The sequence below is a fragment of the Amblyraja radiata genome, chromosome 16 (genome assembly GCF_010909765.2).
Source record: "Amblyraja radiata isolate CabotCenter1 chromosome 16, sAmbRad1.1.pri, whole genome shotgun sequence".
Lineage (NCBI taxonomy): Eukaryota > Metazoa > Chordata > Chondrichthyes > Rajiformes > Rajidae > Amblyraja > Amblyraja radiata.
Window position 1 is genome coordinate 3,065,617 of NC_045971.1, and position 15,000 is coordinate 3,080,616.

General features: G+C 48.0%; 1 protein-coding gene across 2 annotated transcripts in view; it reads right to left on the reverse strand.

Annotated features, from left to right (window-relative positions):
- cisd3 (CDGSH iron sulfur domain 3) overlaps positions 1-15,000 on the reverse strand; it is a 33,646-nt gene that overhangs the window by 7,277 nt on the left and 11,369 nt on the right. The window contains exon 2 of one of the 2 annotated variants that reach the window (XM_033034893.1): positions 6,263-6,394. In XM_033034893.1, coding sequence (XP_032890784.1) covers positions 6,263-6,394 — 132 coding nt within the window. Of the gene's footprint in view, positions 1-6,262; positions 6,400-15,000 lie in introns of both variants that reach the window. The other variant, XM_033034895.1, reaches the window with a different exon arrangement.

Consider the following 15,000-nt stretch of genomic DNA (forward strand, 5'->3'; position numbering starts at 1 on the left):
GACCACGTGGGTTTTCTCCGGGTGCTCCGGTTTCCTCCCACACTCCAAAGTCGAAACTTGAGATTGAAACTATGAGATACTGAAGGGGACGGGCGAGGGGGAATTCCGTTTCCACATAAAAAGGTTGTCAGAGTGAGAGCGAGTCAACTCTTGCAGCTACTGAAGTCAGGCCAACCTGCAACATTAAATAAATACTCGAAGGAAAATTCGAGGAAAGGGAAATGGAATGAGAGTAGAACAGCTCTGTTGAACGGAAAACTAAATGAGTGCCTCTGTGCTGTATTTATTTGTAAGATGATAGTGCTTCTCATAATTGGCACATGATAAACATCATGCCTTCCCTTTAGTTTAGTTTAAAGATACAGCACGGAAACAGGCCCTTCAGCCCACCGAGTCCACGCCGACCAGCGATCCCCGCACATTAACACTATCCTACACACACTAGGGTTTATTTAACGTTTACACCAAGCCAATTAACCTACAAACCTGTACGTCTTTGGAGTGTGGGAGGAAACCGAAGATCTCGGAGAAAACCCACGCGGGTCACGGGGGGAACGTACAAACTCGGTGCGGACAGCGCCCGTGGTCTGGATCGAACCCGGGTCTCTGGCGCTGTGAGGCAGCAACTCTACCGCTGCGCCACCGTGCTTCTTTGACGATGCCAACATTAATAAGCCACTAAATTATCATAACAAGATTCAAAGAATAGTACAACACAGGAACAGGCCCAAAGACCACATTGTTGATCCGTGTGTGATTATGATGCCAAGTTAAACTAGTCTCCTCTGTCAGCGCCTGAACCAGATCGCTTTTCGGAGCTCCCGCAACGGCAACTTCTCCCGCTGGAATCTCGGGGTTTAACGGACTCGGAGCTGGGCCTTACATCGCCCGGCGCGGCTTAAACGGCCCCGGAACTTACCATCGCCCGCCGGGGGCTTCAACATCATGAGCCCCAGTCGCTGCAGTTGGACTGCTGGACCACGGGAGAAGAACAAAGGGAAGAGATAAGACTTTTGTCTTCCGTCACAGCGAGGAGGTGTTGGGAGATTCACTGTGATGGATGTTTGTGTAAATTGTGTTATGTGTGTGTTGTTTTTTGTAATGCCATGACTGTAGGAATGACATTTCGTTCAAACCTTGTCTGTTTGAATGACAATAAAAGGCATTCTATTCTCTATCCATATCCATGTGCCGGCCTAAAAGCCTCTCAGAGGGCACCTGGAACGCACTGCCAGGTGTGGTGATGGACACAGGTCTAATAGTAGCTTTTATGATCCTGACCTCGGGTGCTGTTTGTGTGGAGTTTGCACGTTCTCCCTGTGACCGCGTGGGTTTCCTCCAGGTGCTCCGGTTTTCTCCCACATCTCAAAGACGTGCAAGTTTGTAGGTTAATTGGCCCTCTGTAAATTCCCCCTAGTGTGTCGAGAGTGGATGGCAAGGTGGGACAACATAGAACTAGTCCAGAGAAGACACCAAGTGCTGGAGTAACTCAGCGGGTCAGGCAGCATCCCTGGAGAAACCCTTGAGAGTCAGGAGAGAGGGTAACTAGAGATATGAAAAGGTCTGGAACAAATCAGGGGCAATACTGATGGCCACGGAAAGGTGAAGCCCACAATGGTCCATTGTTGGCTGTGGGAGAGGTGACAACGAATGGATGTATGGATGCGAACAGCGGAACTGGCAGGACAACTAAGGCGGGGGAGGGAAGTCAAACTCAGGTACAGGCGAGAGAGGGAATGCAGGGGTTACTTGATATTAGAGAAATCAACATTCATGGGTATGAGATACTGTAGATAAGTCAGTACTAGACCTGATCCATGTCAAGTTTTACTGCATACCACTGCACACTCAATCAGCTATTCGGTTCGAGTGTCTCATACATTATGTAGCCTGCTAGTGCAGCCTCTAGTTAGATTCGTGGTAGAGCTTGAGCTTACAACGCTGATGTATTTGAGCTCTGTTATCGCTGATGTATTTGAGCTCTGTTATTAGCTTTCTTAATAAACAACGTATCATGTATGGATTCTGAGTTATTTGACATTCTCACAGATGCAACATTCATAAAGCTGGGATTAGAATGAATGGGTGATTGAGGGTCGGCGTGGACATGATGGGCCGAAGGGCCCGTTTCCATGCTGCATCTCCAAATTCTAACAACTCTTCATTGCAAATGCAAGGAAGGCTAGCAATCCAATGCGGTGAAATGGGCTGAGTGCAGACGGGTACTTGATGGTAATTGATGGACAGGGGTATGGCTGTAGTACACGATTCTCTATGAGTTGCAAAGACTGGTTGTTTGTGTGTGCTTGCTCCACAGTTGTGCATGCTGGTGAAGTTTGGCAGACTCATTTCCCCAGGTACGTACGACTGGAATTCCAGTATTCACTGGAATTTAGAAGGAAGAATCTTAAGGGCCAGTCCCACTTACGCAAATTTTTCCGACCACTTGCCGGCACCTGTCATAGTCTCAGCGGGTCGCCGAAAAGTTTTCAACATGTTGAAAATCCAGCGGCGACCAGAAAAAGGTACGACTCTTTGGGCGACTGCTCACGACCAAACAGGCGTCACCCTGAGAAAAATCCCGTAAGTGGGACAGGCCCTTTATAAAAACATATAAAATTCTCAAGGGACTGGACGGGCTAGATGCAGGAAAAATGTTCCCGATGTCGGGGGAGTCCAGAACCAGGAACCTCAGTTTAAGAGTAAGGGGTCGGCCATTTGGGACTGAGATGAGGAAAAACGTTTTCACGCAGAGAGTTGTGTATCTGTGGAATTCTCTGCCCCAGAAGGCAGTAGAGGCCAATTCACTGGATGTTTTCAAGGGAGAGTTCGATATAGCTGTTAGGGCTAAAGCAATCAAGGGAAGTGGGGAGAAAGCAGGAACGGGGTATTGATTTTGGATGATCAGCCATGATGATATTGAATGGGGGTGCTGGCTCGAAGGGCCGAATGGCCTCTACTCCTGGACCTCTTGTCTATGACCTGCCAATGTCTTCAGACATAATCACTTGAGGTTGCTCTGTAAGGAGGTGAATGCCGAAAGGCTGCGTGCAGGAAAGGAGCCTGTATTCATAAATCTTAATTATTATATTTATTAATGCTCTCGCGAGAGAGCGAGCTCTCCTTAGAGAGAGAGAGAGAGACGAGAGAGATAGAGAGAGAGCTCGAGAGAAGAGCTCTCTCTCTCTCTCTCTCTCTCTCTCTCTCTCTCTCTCTCTCTCTCTCTCTCTCTCTCTCTCTCTCTCTCTCTCACACACACTCTCTCACACACACACACACACACACACACACACACACAGTGTAACACGAACACAATGCATCTGGTAGTCTTCAGTGCTGTCGCTACATTCCTTGTGGAAAGTGTTCTCGTCTCCATCAGGTGTATAAAATCCAAGCCAAAAAATGCTTCAAAGCTTGCTAATAAATGCGACAAGCGCACATTTCTTCGAACAAGTTGTGTGCCCCCCCCCCCCCCCCCCCCCCCCCCCCCCCCTCAATAGAATTCATTCCCTTCCAGTGCATGTCGAAATTGTGGTTAAAAAAACAAAAAACTGGCCCACTTAAACTATTCCCAGTCACCTAGACCACAATTTGCTGGATCGGAGTTGTGTGTGCTTCCGTGTATAGAAGTGTCAAAGGGTCAGTTCATGGAACTGGGAAGATGTCTTTGTAATGTGGGAAGTGACACAACTGCACTACCCTGCTGCACCGACAAACAGTTCAATTAATGGCACATTAAATGAAGTTATAAAAACAAATCAAAACTTTTTAAAATGTCCTTTTTCCAATAAACCCATGAATCGACTAATTAGTCATAGAGTTATGCGCCGTGGAAACAGGCCCTTCGGCCCCACCGTGGGCAGCACGGTGGTAGAGTTGCTGCCTCACAGCGCCAGAGACACTGGTTTGAAGCTGATTACCAGTGCCGTCTGTACGGAGTTTATACGTCCCCTCCCCCAGGGGCGGAAAACCCGGAGGGGGGGGGGGGGGGCAAGAGGGGACACGTCCCCCCCATGTTTTGAGAGGTGGGGGACATCCTCCCCTAAGTTTTTGTAATCCCGATTTTAGCGCTGGATTGAGCCTCCGAAGCCTCGCACGTGTGAGTGTGCGCATGCACGCGTGGCCGCCAAAAAATTGTGTCCCCCATCCCCTCCATGTTTTGATAGTGAGTTCCGCTCTTGCCCCCCCCCCCCCCCCCCGTGACCGCGTGGGTTTTCTCCAGGTGCTTCGGGGTTTCCTCCCACACGCCAATGACGTACAGGTATGAAGGTTAACTGGCTTAGTTCAAAATTGTAAATTGTCCCATAGTGTTTAGGGTAATGCTAGTGTACGGGGACCGTTGGCCGGCGCAGGCTCGGTTGGCTGAAGGGCCTGTTTCCGAGCCGTATATATCTCTAAACTAAACTTGGCCACGCCGGTCAACGTGGGCCGGTCGGTCTCCACAACAGCGGCAGCCGTGTTAGTTCGCAACCTGGGGCACTCTCTCACAAGTCAAACCTAAGAAGAAAGAGCTAGCCGCAATGAATGGACTATTGACCTGATCTCGGTGACCTTGACAGTGGGTCTGTGAAGAGAGGCAAATTAATGAGCAATGCTGCTCTGTGATCTTCAGTGACCCCCCCCCCCCCCCCCACCCCTTGTTACATGTCCTTACACAGAGTGAAACAGCACGAAAATAAGCCCTTTGGCTTAACTAATCCATGCCGACCAGGATGCCCCATCTAAGCTAGTTCCATGTGAAACCATTCTAACTCGGTGACCTCAAGTCATTCTTGACACCAATGTACAGTGCAACTGAACACACAGCAAGATTTCCTGTGCTTGCTATTTTTTCTTTAGCAAAATCAAAATATCTTTCTTTTAGTGACTTGCATGTTGTAAAACATCTCAAGATTCTTTGCAGCTGGTTGATGAAAGCCGCACATTAACTCCACAGCCCAGAGACTTCAAGAGTCTCAGCCACTGTTTATTCTCCATATGAGGTGACTCCAACTCACGCCATTAATATGTCCTTCATTTCTTTTTTTCTCTCATTCAAATGTTTATCCAACTTCCCCTTAAGGACAACCTGGGTGTTTGTCTGAACCGCTCCTTCCAAGTTCTCACCGGCTAATTTGGGAGGAGGTGAGGTGAGAGAAGTTGTCCCCAGTGTGGGAAAGTGCTGGGGAAAAAGGGGGGAAGACAGTTGCCAGAGAAAGGTGGAAGACAACAGCGGCAAAAACCCAAATTGGTCCTTTTTGGGAGGATCAGCACGGTGGCGCAGCGGTAGAATTGCTGCCTCATAGCGCTTGCAGCACCAGAGACCCGAGTTCGATCCCGACTACGGGTGCTGTCTGTACGGAGTTTGTACGTTCTCCCTGTGAGTTTTCTCAAGAGATCTTCGGTTTCCTCCCACACTCCAAAGACGTACAGGCTTGTAGGCTAACTGGCTTGGTGCACAGTAAGTGTAAACCAATCTTCCCTAGTGTGTGTGTAGGGTAGCGTTAGTGTGCGGGGATCGCTGGTCGGCGCGGACTCGGTGGGCCGAAGGGCCTGTTTGTGCGCTGTATCTCTAAACTAAATTAAACTTTTATGATCTAATGCACGACAATCACTCCCGTCCTGCTGTGTTGAAAGGGACATGTTATCAACACCCATGGAGATGGAATTGGCTTTGGTGAGGTCGGGGAGGGGGTAGGTAGTGAAATGCCATCCTTTGGCACTTTACTTGGTCTTTTGAAGTGCATTTTTAAAATTATGTTGACCAAAAGCGTTGACGTTTATAATACTTCCAGTTTTGAAAAAATCAGTAGGAAGCACAGCAGGCTTGGGAATTAGAGGTCAGAGTGCAGGACCATGGTGAGCGACACACAAGTCTGCTTTGCACCTTGGTAGCCGGATAATTTAAATTTAACTTGAAGCAAATCGAAGGTTTAGTTTCGAGATACAGCGCGGAAACAGGCCCTTCGGCCCGTCGAATCCGCACCGACCAGCGATGCCCGCACACCAACACTATCCTACACACAGCTAGGGGCAATTTTACATTTACACCAAGCCAATTGACCTACAAGCCTGTACGTCTTTGGTGAGTGGGAGAAAACCAAAGATCTGAGAGAAAACCCACGCGGGTCACGGGGAGAACGTATAAAACTGCGCCCGTAGTCGGGATCGAACCCGGGTCTCTGGCGCTGTGAGGCAGCGACACTACAGCTGCGCCACAAATAAAAGTTAACAGAGTAGAGGGCAAAAGGGGGGGGGGGGGGGGGGGTGAAGGTGTAAATACCTGTTTCTGACTGTGCCCACAAGCACACCAACCGTACAGCTTATTTGCTTGGAGGTCCACTTTGAAGGGAAGCTTGGCAGCAACGACTCCTCCCTTTGTTGCTGCGGAGGTACAGTGCCGGCAACTTCTCATCTACGCTTGGAAGAGAGGAAATAGTTACAACACCCGTTGGTGGTTTTTTCAGTTCAGTCAAGTTGACTTTATTGTCACGAGGTACAGTGAAAACCTTCTGTTGCAGTGAAAACCTTCTGTTGCGTGCTGTCTAGTCAGCAGAAAGACAACACGCGATTACAATCGAGCCATTGTAGTGCATAGATACATGCTAAAGGAATAGGCAATAGATAATAGGTGCAGGAGGAGGCCATTCGGCCCTTCAAGCCAGCACCGCCATTCAATGTGATCATGGCTGATCATCCCCAATCAGTACCCCGTTCCTGCCTTCTCCCCATATCCCCTGACTCCGCTATTTTTAAGAGCCCTATCTAGCTCTCTCTTGAAAGCATCCAGAGAACCTGCCTCCACCGCCCTCTGAGGCAGAGAATTCCACAGACTCACCACTCTCTGGGCGAAAAGGTGTTTCCTCGTCTCCGTTCTAAACGGCTTACTCCTTATTCTTAAACTGTGGAATAATGTTGAGTGCAAGGCAAAGCCAGCAAAGTTCGATCAAGGATAGTCCAAGGGCCACCAATGAGGTAGATGCTGTCTGGTTGTGGTGGTTTTGATATTAAAGCGATTATTTCATTCGGCACAAATGATAGAAACATAGAAACATAGACAATAGGTGCAGGAGTAGGCCATTCGGCCCTTCGAGCCTGCACCGCCATTCAATATGATCATGGCTGATCATCCAACTCAGTATCCTGTACCTGCCTTCTCTCCATACCCCCTGATCCCTTTAGCCACAAGGGCCACATCTAACTCCCTCTTAAATATAGCCAATGAACTGGCCTCAACTACCTTCTGCGGGAGAGAATTCCACAGATTCACCACTCTCTGTGTGAAAAAAGTTTTCCTCATCTCGGTCCTAAAAGATTTCCCCTTTATCCTTAAACTGTGACGCCTTGTTCTGGACTTCCCCAACATCGGGAACAATCTTCCTGCATCTAGCCTGTCCAACCCCTTAAGAATTTTGTACGTTTCTATAAGATCCCCCCTCAATCTTCTAAGTTCTAGCGAGTACAAACCGAGTCTATTCAGTCTTTCTTCATATGAAAGTCCTGACATACCAGGAATCAGTCTGGTGAACCTTCTCTGTACTCCCTCTATGGCAAGAATGTCTTTCCTCAGATTAGGAGACCAAAACTGTACACAATACTCCAGGTGTGGTCTCACCAAGACCCTGTACAACTGCAGTAGAACCTCCCTGCTCCTATACTCAAATCCTTTTGCTGTGAATGCTAACATACCATTCGCCTTCTTCACTGCCTGCTGCACCTGCATGCCTACCTTTAATGACTGGTGTACCATGACACCCAGGTCTCGTTGCATCTCCCCCTTTCCTAATCGGCCACCATTCAGATAATAATCTACTTTCCTGTTTTTGCCGCCAAAGTGTATAACCTCACATTGATGTCACATGTGTTGTCTTGTGTGCCAGATACTGGTCCACCACCAATTTTGCCGGCGATTGCCAATTTTGCACCTCCTTTAATCTGGACAAAATTACGTGGGCGCGTTTGAAATCCACCCCCCCCCCCCCCCCCCCCCCGGAGGTCCCCCCGATAATGAGGCAGATCCGTTCCCATGGCCGACTTCCGAGGTCAACTTTGCGAGCCGGTACCTCCGCCACTCGCCGGAACGTTCCAGTACCGTTGGACCAGAGGCCGTGACCTCTGTTGGTCAGGCTAAACGGATAATCCAGCAAGGATAAGGCCGAAGTCTTTTGGGACCGAGATGAGAATATTTTTTTTTAAACAGAGAGTGGTGAATCTGTGGAATTCTCTGCCACAGAAAGTAGTTGAGGCCACAGTTCATTGGCTATATTTAAGAGGGAGTTAGATGTGGCCCTTGTGGCTAAAGGGATCAGGGGGTATGGAGAGAAGGCAGGTACAGGATACTGAGTTGGATGATCAGCCATGATCATATTGAATGGCGGTGCAGGCACGAAGGGCCGAATGGCCTACTCCTGCACCTATTTTCTATGTTTCTATGAACTAAGGGTGCCGGAAAATCGGTTGCGGATCTGCATAAACAAAGTTATTCTGAAGAAGGGTTTCGGCCCGAAACGGTGCCTATTTGTCTATGGGACGACAGATGGCACAATGGGCTAAGTGTTCGGCTGGCAACCGGAAGGTAGCCGGTTCGAATCCCGCTTGGAGTGCATACTGTCGTTGTGTCCTTGGGCAAGACACTTCACCCACCTTTGCCTGTGTGTGAATGTGTGTGAGTGATTGGTGGTGGTCGGAGGGGCCGTAGGCGCAGATTGGCAGCCACGCTTCCGTCAGTCTGCCCCAGGGCAGCTGTGGCTACAGAAGTAGCTTACCACCACCGAGTGTGACTGAGGAGTGAATGAATAAAGTGATGTAAAGCGCCTTGAGTATTAGAAAGGCGCTATATAAATCCCATCCATTATTATTATTATTTCCTTCGCTCCATAGATGCTGCTGCACCCGCTGAGTTTCTCCAGCATTTTTGTGTACCTTCGATTCTGCAGTTCCTTCTTAAACAAAGTTATTGTTTGTAAAAACATTAAGCAAAAATAAAACATAAGTTTATACAGAACACCATGTTCCTACACCACTTTTTGTCAAAGTTTGCAACAGTCTCTAATGTGTAAAACAAATCATCTTCGATGTGTCAAGAATGTTCAAGAGTCTCACTGGGAAATTGCCAAACAGAGGAGTCATTGACCCGAGTCATGAAGAGATGTTGGAGAGAGGCCGACTAAATAGCCTGCAGATGCTGGTTTAAATTGTAGACACAAAAGTCTCAAGAAGGGTCTCGACTCGAAACGTCACCCATTCCTTCTCTCCAGAGATGCTGCCTGTCCCGCTGAGCTACTCCAGCTTCTTGCGTCTAGTCTCATCCAAGCGGCAGGTTTTTAAAGATGCCTTACCAAGGAAATATTGTGGGTTGGGTCAATTCTGTGTTTGAAATCATGAGAAGCTTGCAACAAAATGCTCAAACAGCCCAGCAGATTCCAAAATTCATCTTAAAACATACTCTAACACTCACACACACACACTCTCTCACACACACACACTCTAACACACACACACACACACGCTCTCTCACACACTCTCACACACACACACACACACTCACACACACACACACTCTCACACACACACACACTCTCACACACACACACACTCTCACACACACACACACTCTCACTCACACACACACACACACTCTCTCACACACTCTCACACACACACACACACACTCTCACTCACACACACACACACACACACACACTCACTCACACACACTCTCTCACACTCACACTCTCACACACACTCTCACACACACACTCTCACACACACACTCACACTATCTCTTTCTCTCTCTCATACATTCTCACACTATCTTTCTCACTCTCATTCTCTCTCACACTCTCAGTCTCTCACTATTTTTCTCACACTCATACATCACCTCCAGTCTACTGTTACCAGAATCTCCCCCCCCCTTCTCCCCTTCCCCCTAGACTCACCCCCCTTCCCCCCTGCACCCTAGACTCACACCTATTCCCCCTCCCTTCTCCTCCTGCACCCTAGACTCACACCTATCCCCCCCCCCCTGCACCCTAGACCCACACCTATTCCACCCCCCTTCTCCCCTGCACCCTAGACCCACACCTATCCCCCCCCCCCTCCTCCACCCTAGACACACCTATTTCTCCCCGCCCCCCTCCACTTACATTTCTTCCTCTAGCTTCACAATTTACAACTATTCTTCAATCCTTTTGTTTCACACCTTCTGCCTCTTCCATCTCTGGTCTCTGTCCAGCTATCTTCCCTTCTCAATCCCTCCTCATCCATATCGACCTGTTATCTGCCTGGCTTTGTCCTGCCCCTCCACCCTACCAGCTTTCTTCCCCCCCCCCCACCACAATCAGTCTGAAGAAGGCTCCCGACCGTAAACGTCACCTATCCATGTTCTCTAGGGATGCTGTCTGGTCCCTTAAGTTATGCCGGTACTTTTGTGTGTTTTTTCTTGTTGTAAATTAGCACTTGCAGTTACTTGTTTGTGCATCTATCCAGTTGTGGTCTCTGCATTAAATAAATAGCTATGCTGGCTCGAAGGGCCAAAGGGCCGAATGGCCTACTCCTGCGTCTGTTGTCTACTCAACCAAAGGCAGTCAGGGTCTCCAATAACCAACGTCATAACCTCTGCGATTTCCTTTGTCAACCAGTGACAGGCCTGGATAGAGTGGACGGGGAGAGGATGTTTCCACTAGTGGGAGAGTCTAGGACCAGAGGCCACAGCACCGGACAAAAGGAGATGAAGAGGAATTTCTTTCGTCAGAGGGTGGTGAATCTGTGGAATTCGTTGCCACAGACGGCTGTGGAGGCCAAGTCAATGGATATTTTCATTGATAAATTCTTGATTACTACGGGTGTCAGGGGTTATGGGTTGAAGGCAGGAGAATGGGGTTGAGAGGGAAAGATAGATCAGCCATGATTGAATGGCGGAGTAGACAAGGTGGGCCGAATGGCCTAATTCTGCTCCCATCACTTGTAGAAACATAGAAATTAGGTGCAGGAGTAGGCCATTCGGCCCTTCGAGCCTGCACCGCCATTCAATATGATCATGGCTGATCATCCAACTCAGTATCCTGTACCTGCCTTCGCTCCATACCCCCCTGATCCCTTTAGCCACAAGGGCCACATCTAACTCCCTCTTAAATATAGCCAATGAACTGTGGCCTCAACTACCTTCTGTGGCAGAGAATTCCAGAGATTCACCACTCTGTGTGAAAAATGTTTTCCTCATCTCGGTCCTAAAAGATTTCCCCCTTATCCTTAAACTGTGACCCCTTGTCCTGGACTTCCCCAACATCGGGAACAATCTTCCTGCATCTAGCCTGTCCAACCCCCTAAGAATTTTGTACGTTTCTATAAGATCCCCCCTCAATCTTCTATAAGATCCCCCCTTATGAACATGAACCTCAATTAGGGACTTTTCTTAAAACCTCCCCCTTTCACCACACTGCCGATTACCTGCGGCAATAAAAGGCTTTTGTCGGTAACGCCCCTGTCAAGTTGCACCGGATATTTCACGACATTGAACGGGGCATTTAAATAAATGGTGCCGTCATTAAATTTCATATTTGTTTTGGATGACGACCAAGTATCCTCTTTAGATCTCCTCCAAACTTTCACCGCCAAGTCTTTGGGAACCAATGTCTCAGACTGCTGGTGGTATAAGCTAATGTTTAAGAAGGAACTGCAGATGCTGGAAAATCGAAGGTAGACATAAATGCTGGAGAAACTCAGCGGGTGAGGCAGCATCTATGGAGCGAAGGAAATAGGCAACGTTTCGGGACGAAACCCAGAAGGGTTTCGGCCCGAAACGTTGCCTATTTCCTATAGTGAAGATTGTTCAACTCTGCATGGAGCGGAGGTAATAGGCAACGAAGGAAATAGGCAACGTTTCGGGCCGAAACCCTGAAGGAAATAGGCAACGTTTCGGGCCGAAACCCTGAAGGAAATAGGCAACGTTTCGGGCCGAAACGTTGCCTATTTCCTTCAGGGTTTCGGCCCGAAACGTTCACTATTTCCTTCGCTCCATATAGGCTATTGTGTTCTGTTTACCTTGTTAATTTGAAAGGAAGTTACAATTTCTTCTGGCTTTGACAGTAAAATAGTCTTGAACCTCGAGATGCCTGGGGAGGTCTATGGTCCAGACTGATTCCTGGGATGTCAGGACTTTCATATGAAGAAAGACTGGATAGACTCGGCTTGTACTCGCTAGAATTTAGGAGATTGAGGGGGGATCTTATAGAAACGTACAAAATTCTTAAGGGGTTGGACAGGCTAGATGCAGGAAGATTGTTCCCGATGTTGGGGAAGTCCAGGACAAGGGGGGTCACAGTTTGAGGTTAGAGGGGAAATCCTTTAGGACCGAGATGAGAAAAACATTTTTCACACAGAGAGTGGTGATTCTCTGGATCTCTCTGCCACAGAGGGCAGTTGAGGCCAGTTCATTGGCCATATTTAAGAGGGGGTTAGATGTGGCCCTTGTGGCTAATGGGATCAGGGGGTATGGAGAGAAGGCAGGTACAGGATACTGAGTTGGATGATCAGCCATGATCATATTGAATGGCGGTGCAGGCTCGAAGGGCCGAATGGCCTACTCCTGCACCTATTTTCTATGTTTCTCTGGTCCAAGTCGTTCCACGGCCTAGGAAGAGCTTTTGAACCTATAATCTTAAATAATTCTGATGTGAAGCAGAATCTTATTGATAACCCCCATATGTTGCTTTCTTTATATCAGCAGGAACAGGAACGGCAATTGGAATACAAAGTGCGTAGGAAGTAACGACAGATGCTGGTTTAAAGCAAAGCTGGACTATCTCTGCGGGTCAGGCAGCATCTCTGGAGAAAAGGAATCGGTGACATTTCGGGTTGAGACACTGCTTGAGAAGGAGGGTCTGAAGAAGGATCTCGACCCGAAACGTCACCTGTTCCTTGGTGCAACCAGTCAGTAAGCTCTCTACCATACACCTATCATCCATCACACCACATCTTCTCCATTCTGCCATCTGGGAAGAGGTACAGGAGCACCAGCTGCAAAACCAGCAGGATGCCCCACAGCCTCTTCCCACAGGCAATAAGACTGGTTAATGGACTGTGTCCCCTCCCCATATATCATACACCAACACATTCAACCTCGCCCATACTTTGACAGCTCGGCACCTGGCAAAGCAAAGCCACTGTTCGGTCTGCATGTCTGTTATTATTTCAATTTTTGGGCCTATTTTAGATACGGTAATTTTTAAAGCTATATGTATTTATTCTGTTTTTATTAACCGCACTGATGGGAACTGATTGAGAAACATTTTTTTTGTTCCGTCTGTGTATGTAAGTGCTCAGTTAAAATGACATTAACGTAAATACTGAATACTTAATACACCTGTAGAGGTTCCATGGGGTATTTGTCAACATGCCAGGACTCCTCAATCTCCTAAGGAAGTAGAGATATTTCTTTCCCTCCCCACCCCATTCTTAGTTGAGAGGGGAAGATAGATCAGCCACAATAGAGGGAGTACAGAGAAGGTTCACCAGACTGATTACTGGGATGTCAGGACTTTCATATGAAGAAAGACTGGATAGACTCGGCTTGTACTCGCGAGAATTTAGAAGATTGAGGGGGGATCTTATAGAAACTTACAAAATTCTTAAGGGTTGGACAGGCTAGATGCAGGAAGATTATTCCCGATGTTGGGGAAGTCCAGAACTAGGGGTCACAGTTTAAGGATAAGGGCGAAATCTTTTAAGACCGAGATGAGAAAATCATTTTTTACGTAGAGAGTGGTGAATCTGTGGAATTCTCTGCCACAGAAGGTAGTTGAGGCCACAGTTCATTAGCTATATTTAAGAGGGAGTTAGATGTGGCCCTTGTGGCTAAAGGGATCAGGGGGTATGGAGAGAAGGCAGGTACAGGATACTGAGTTGGATGATCAGCGATTATCATATCGAATGGCGGTGCAGGCTCGAAGGGCCGAATGGCCTACTCCTGCGCCTATTTTCTATGTATCTATGTTTCTATGTTTACTAGACGAAGGTTTTGGTTTGGTTAAGATGGCTGCAGGCCAACAGTCAATAGTCAAATGTATTAATCACATTCGCCCGAAGGTGCAGTGAAATGAATTTACCAGCAGCGATACAAATAAGAACACACAATACTCAATAAGATTTAACACAAACATCCACCGCAGCATTCTTCACTGTGGTGGAAGGCGCAAACTTCAGTCAGTCCTCCTCCTTGTTCACCCGTGGTCGGGGCCATAGACCATAAACCCTCCGCAGTCGCCACTACAGACGGCCGGATGTACAGGCCCTCTCTTATGGTCCTGTAGGGCCAAAGGTCAGAATGTATATGGTGGATCGTAGGATCTGTTTCTATGTTGTTTCCTGATTATCAAAGCTGTTTATCTCATCCAAGGAGCAGGGAGGTTCTACTGCAGTTGTACAGGGTCTTGGTGAGACCACACCTGCAGTATTGCGTACAGTTTTAGTCTCCTAATCTGAGGAAAGACATTCTTGCCATAGAGGGAGTACAGAGAAGGTTCACCAGACTGATTCCTGGGATGTCAGGACTTTCATATGAAGAAAGACTGGATAGACTCGGCTTGTACTCGCTAGAATTTAGGAGATTGAGGGGGGATCATAAGAAACGTACAAAATTCTTAAGGGGTTGGACAGGCTAGATGCAGGAAGATTGTTCCCGATGTTGGGGAAGTCCAGGACAAGGGGGTCACAGTTTGAGGATAGAGGGGACATCCTTTAGGACCGAGATGAGAAAAACATTTTTCACAGTTGGATTACTGAGTTGAATGGCGGTGCAGGCTCAAAGGGCCGAATGGCCTACTCCTGCACTTAGCTCAGCGGGTGCGGCAGCATCTATGGAGCGAAGGAAATAGGCAACGTTTCGGGCCGAAACCCTTCTTCAGACTTTGCCTATTTTCTTCGCTCCATAGATGCTGCCGCACCTGCTGAGTTTCTCCAGCAATTTTGTCTACCTTCGATTCTCCAGCATCTGCAGTTCCTTCTTGAACATCTCTGTAGACT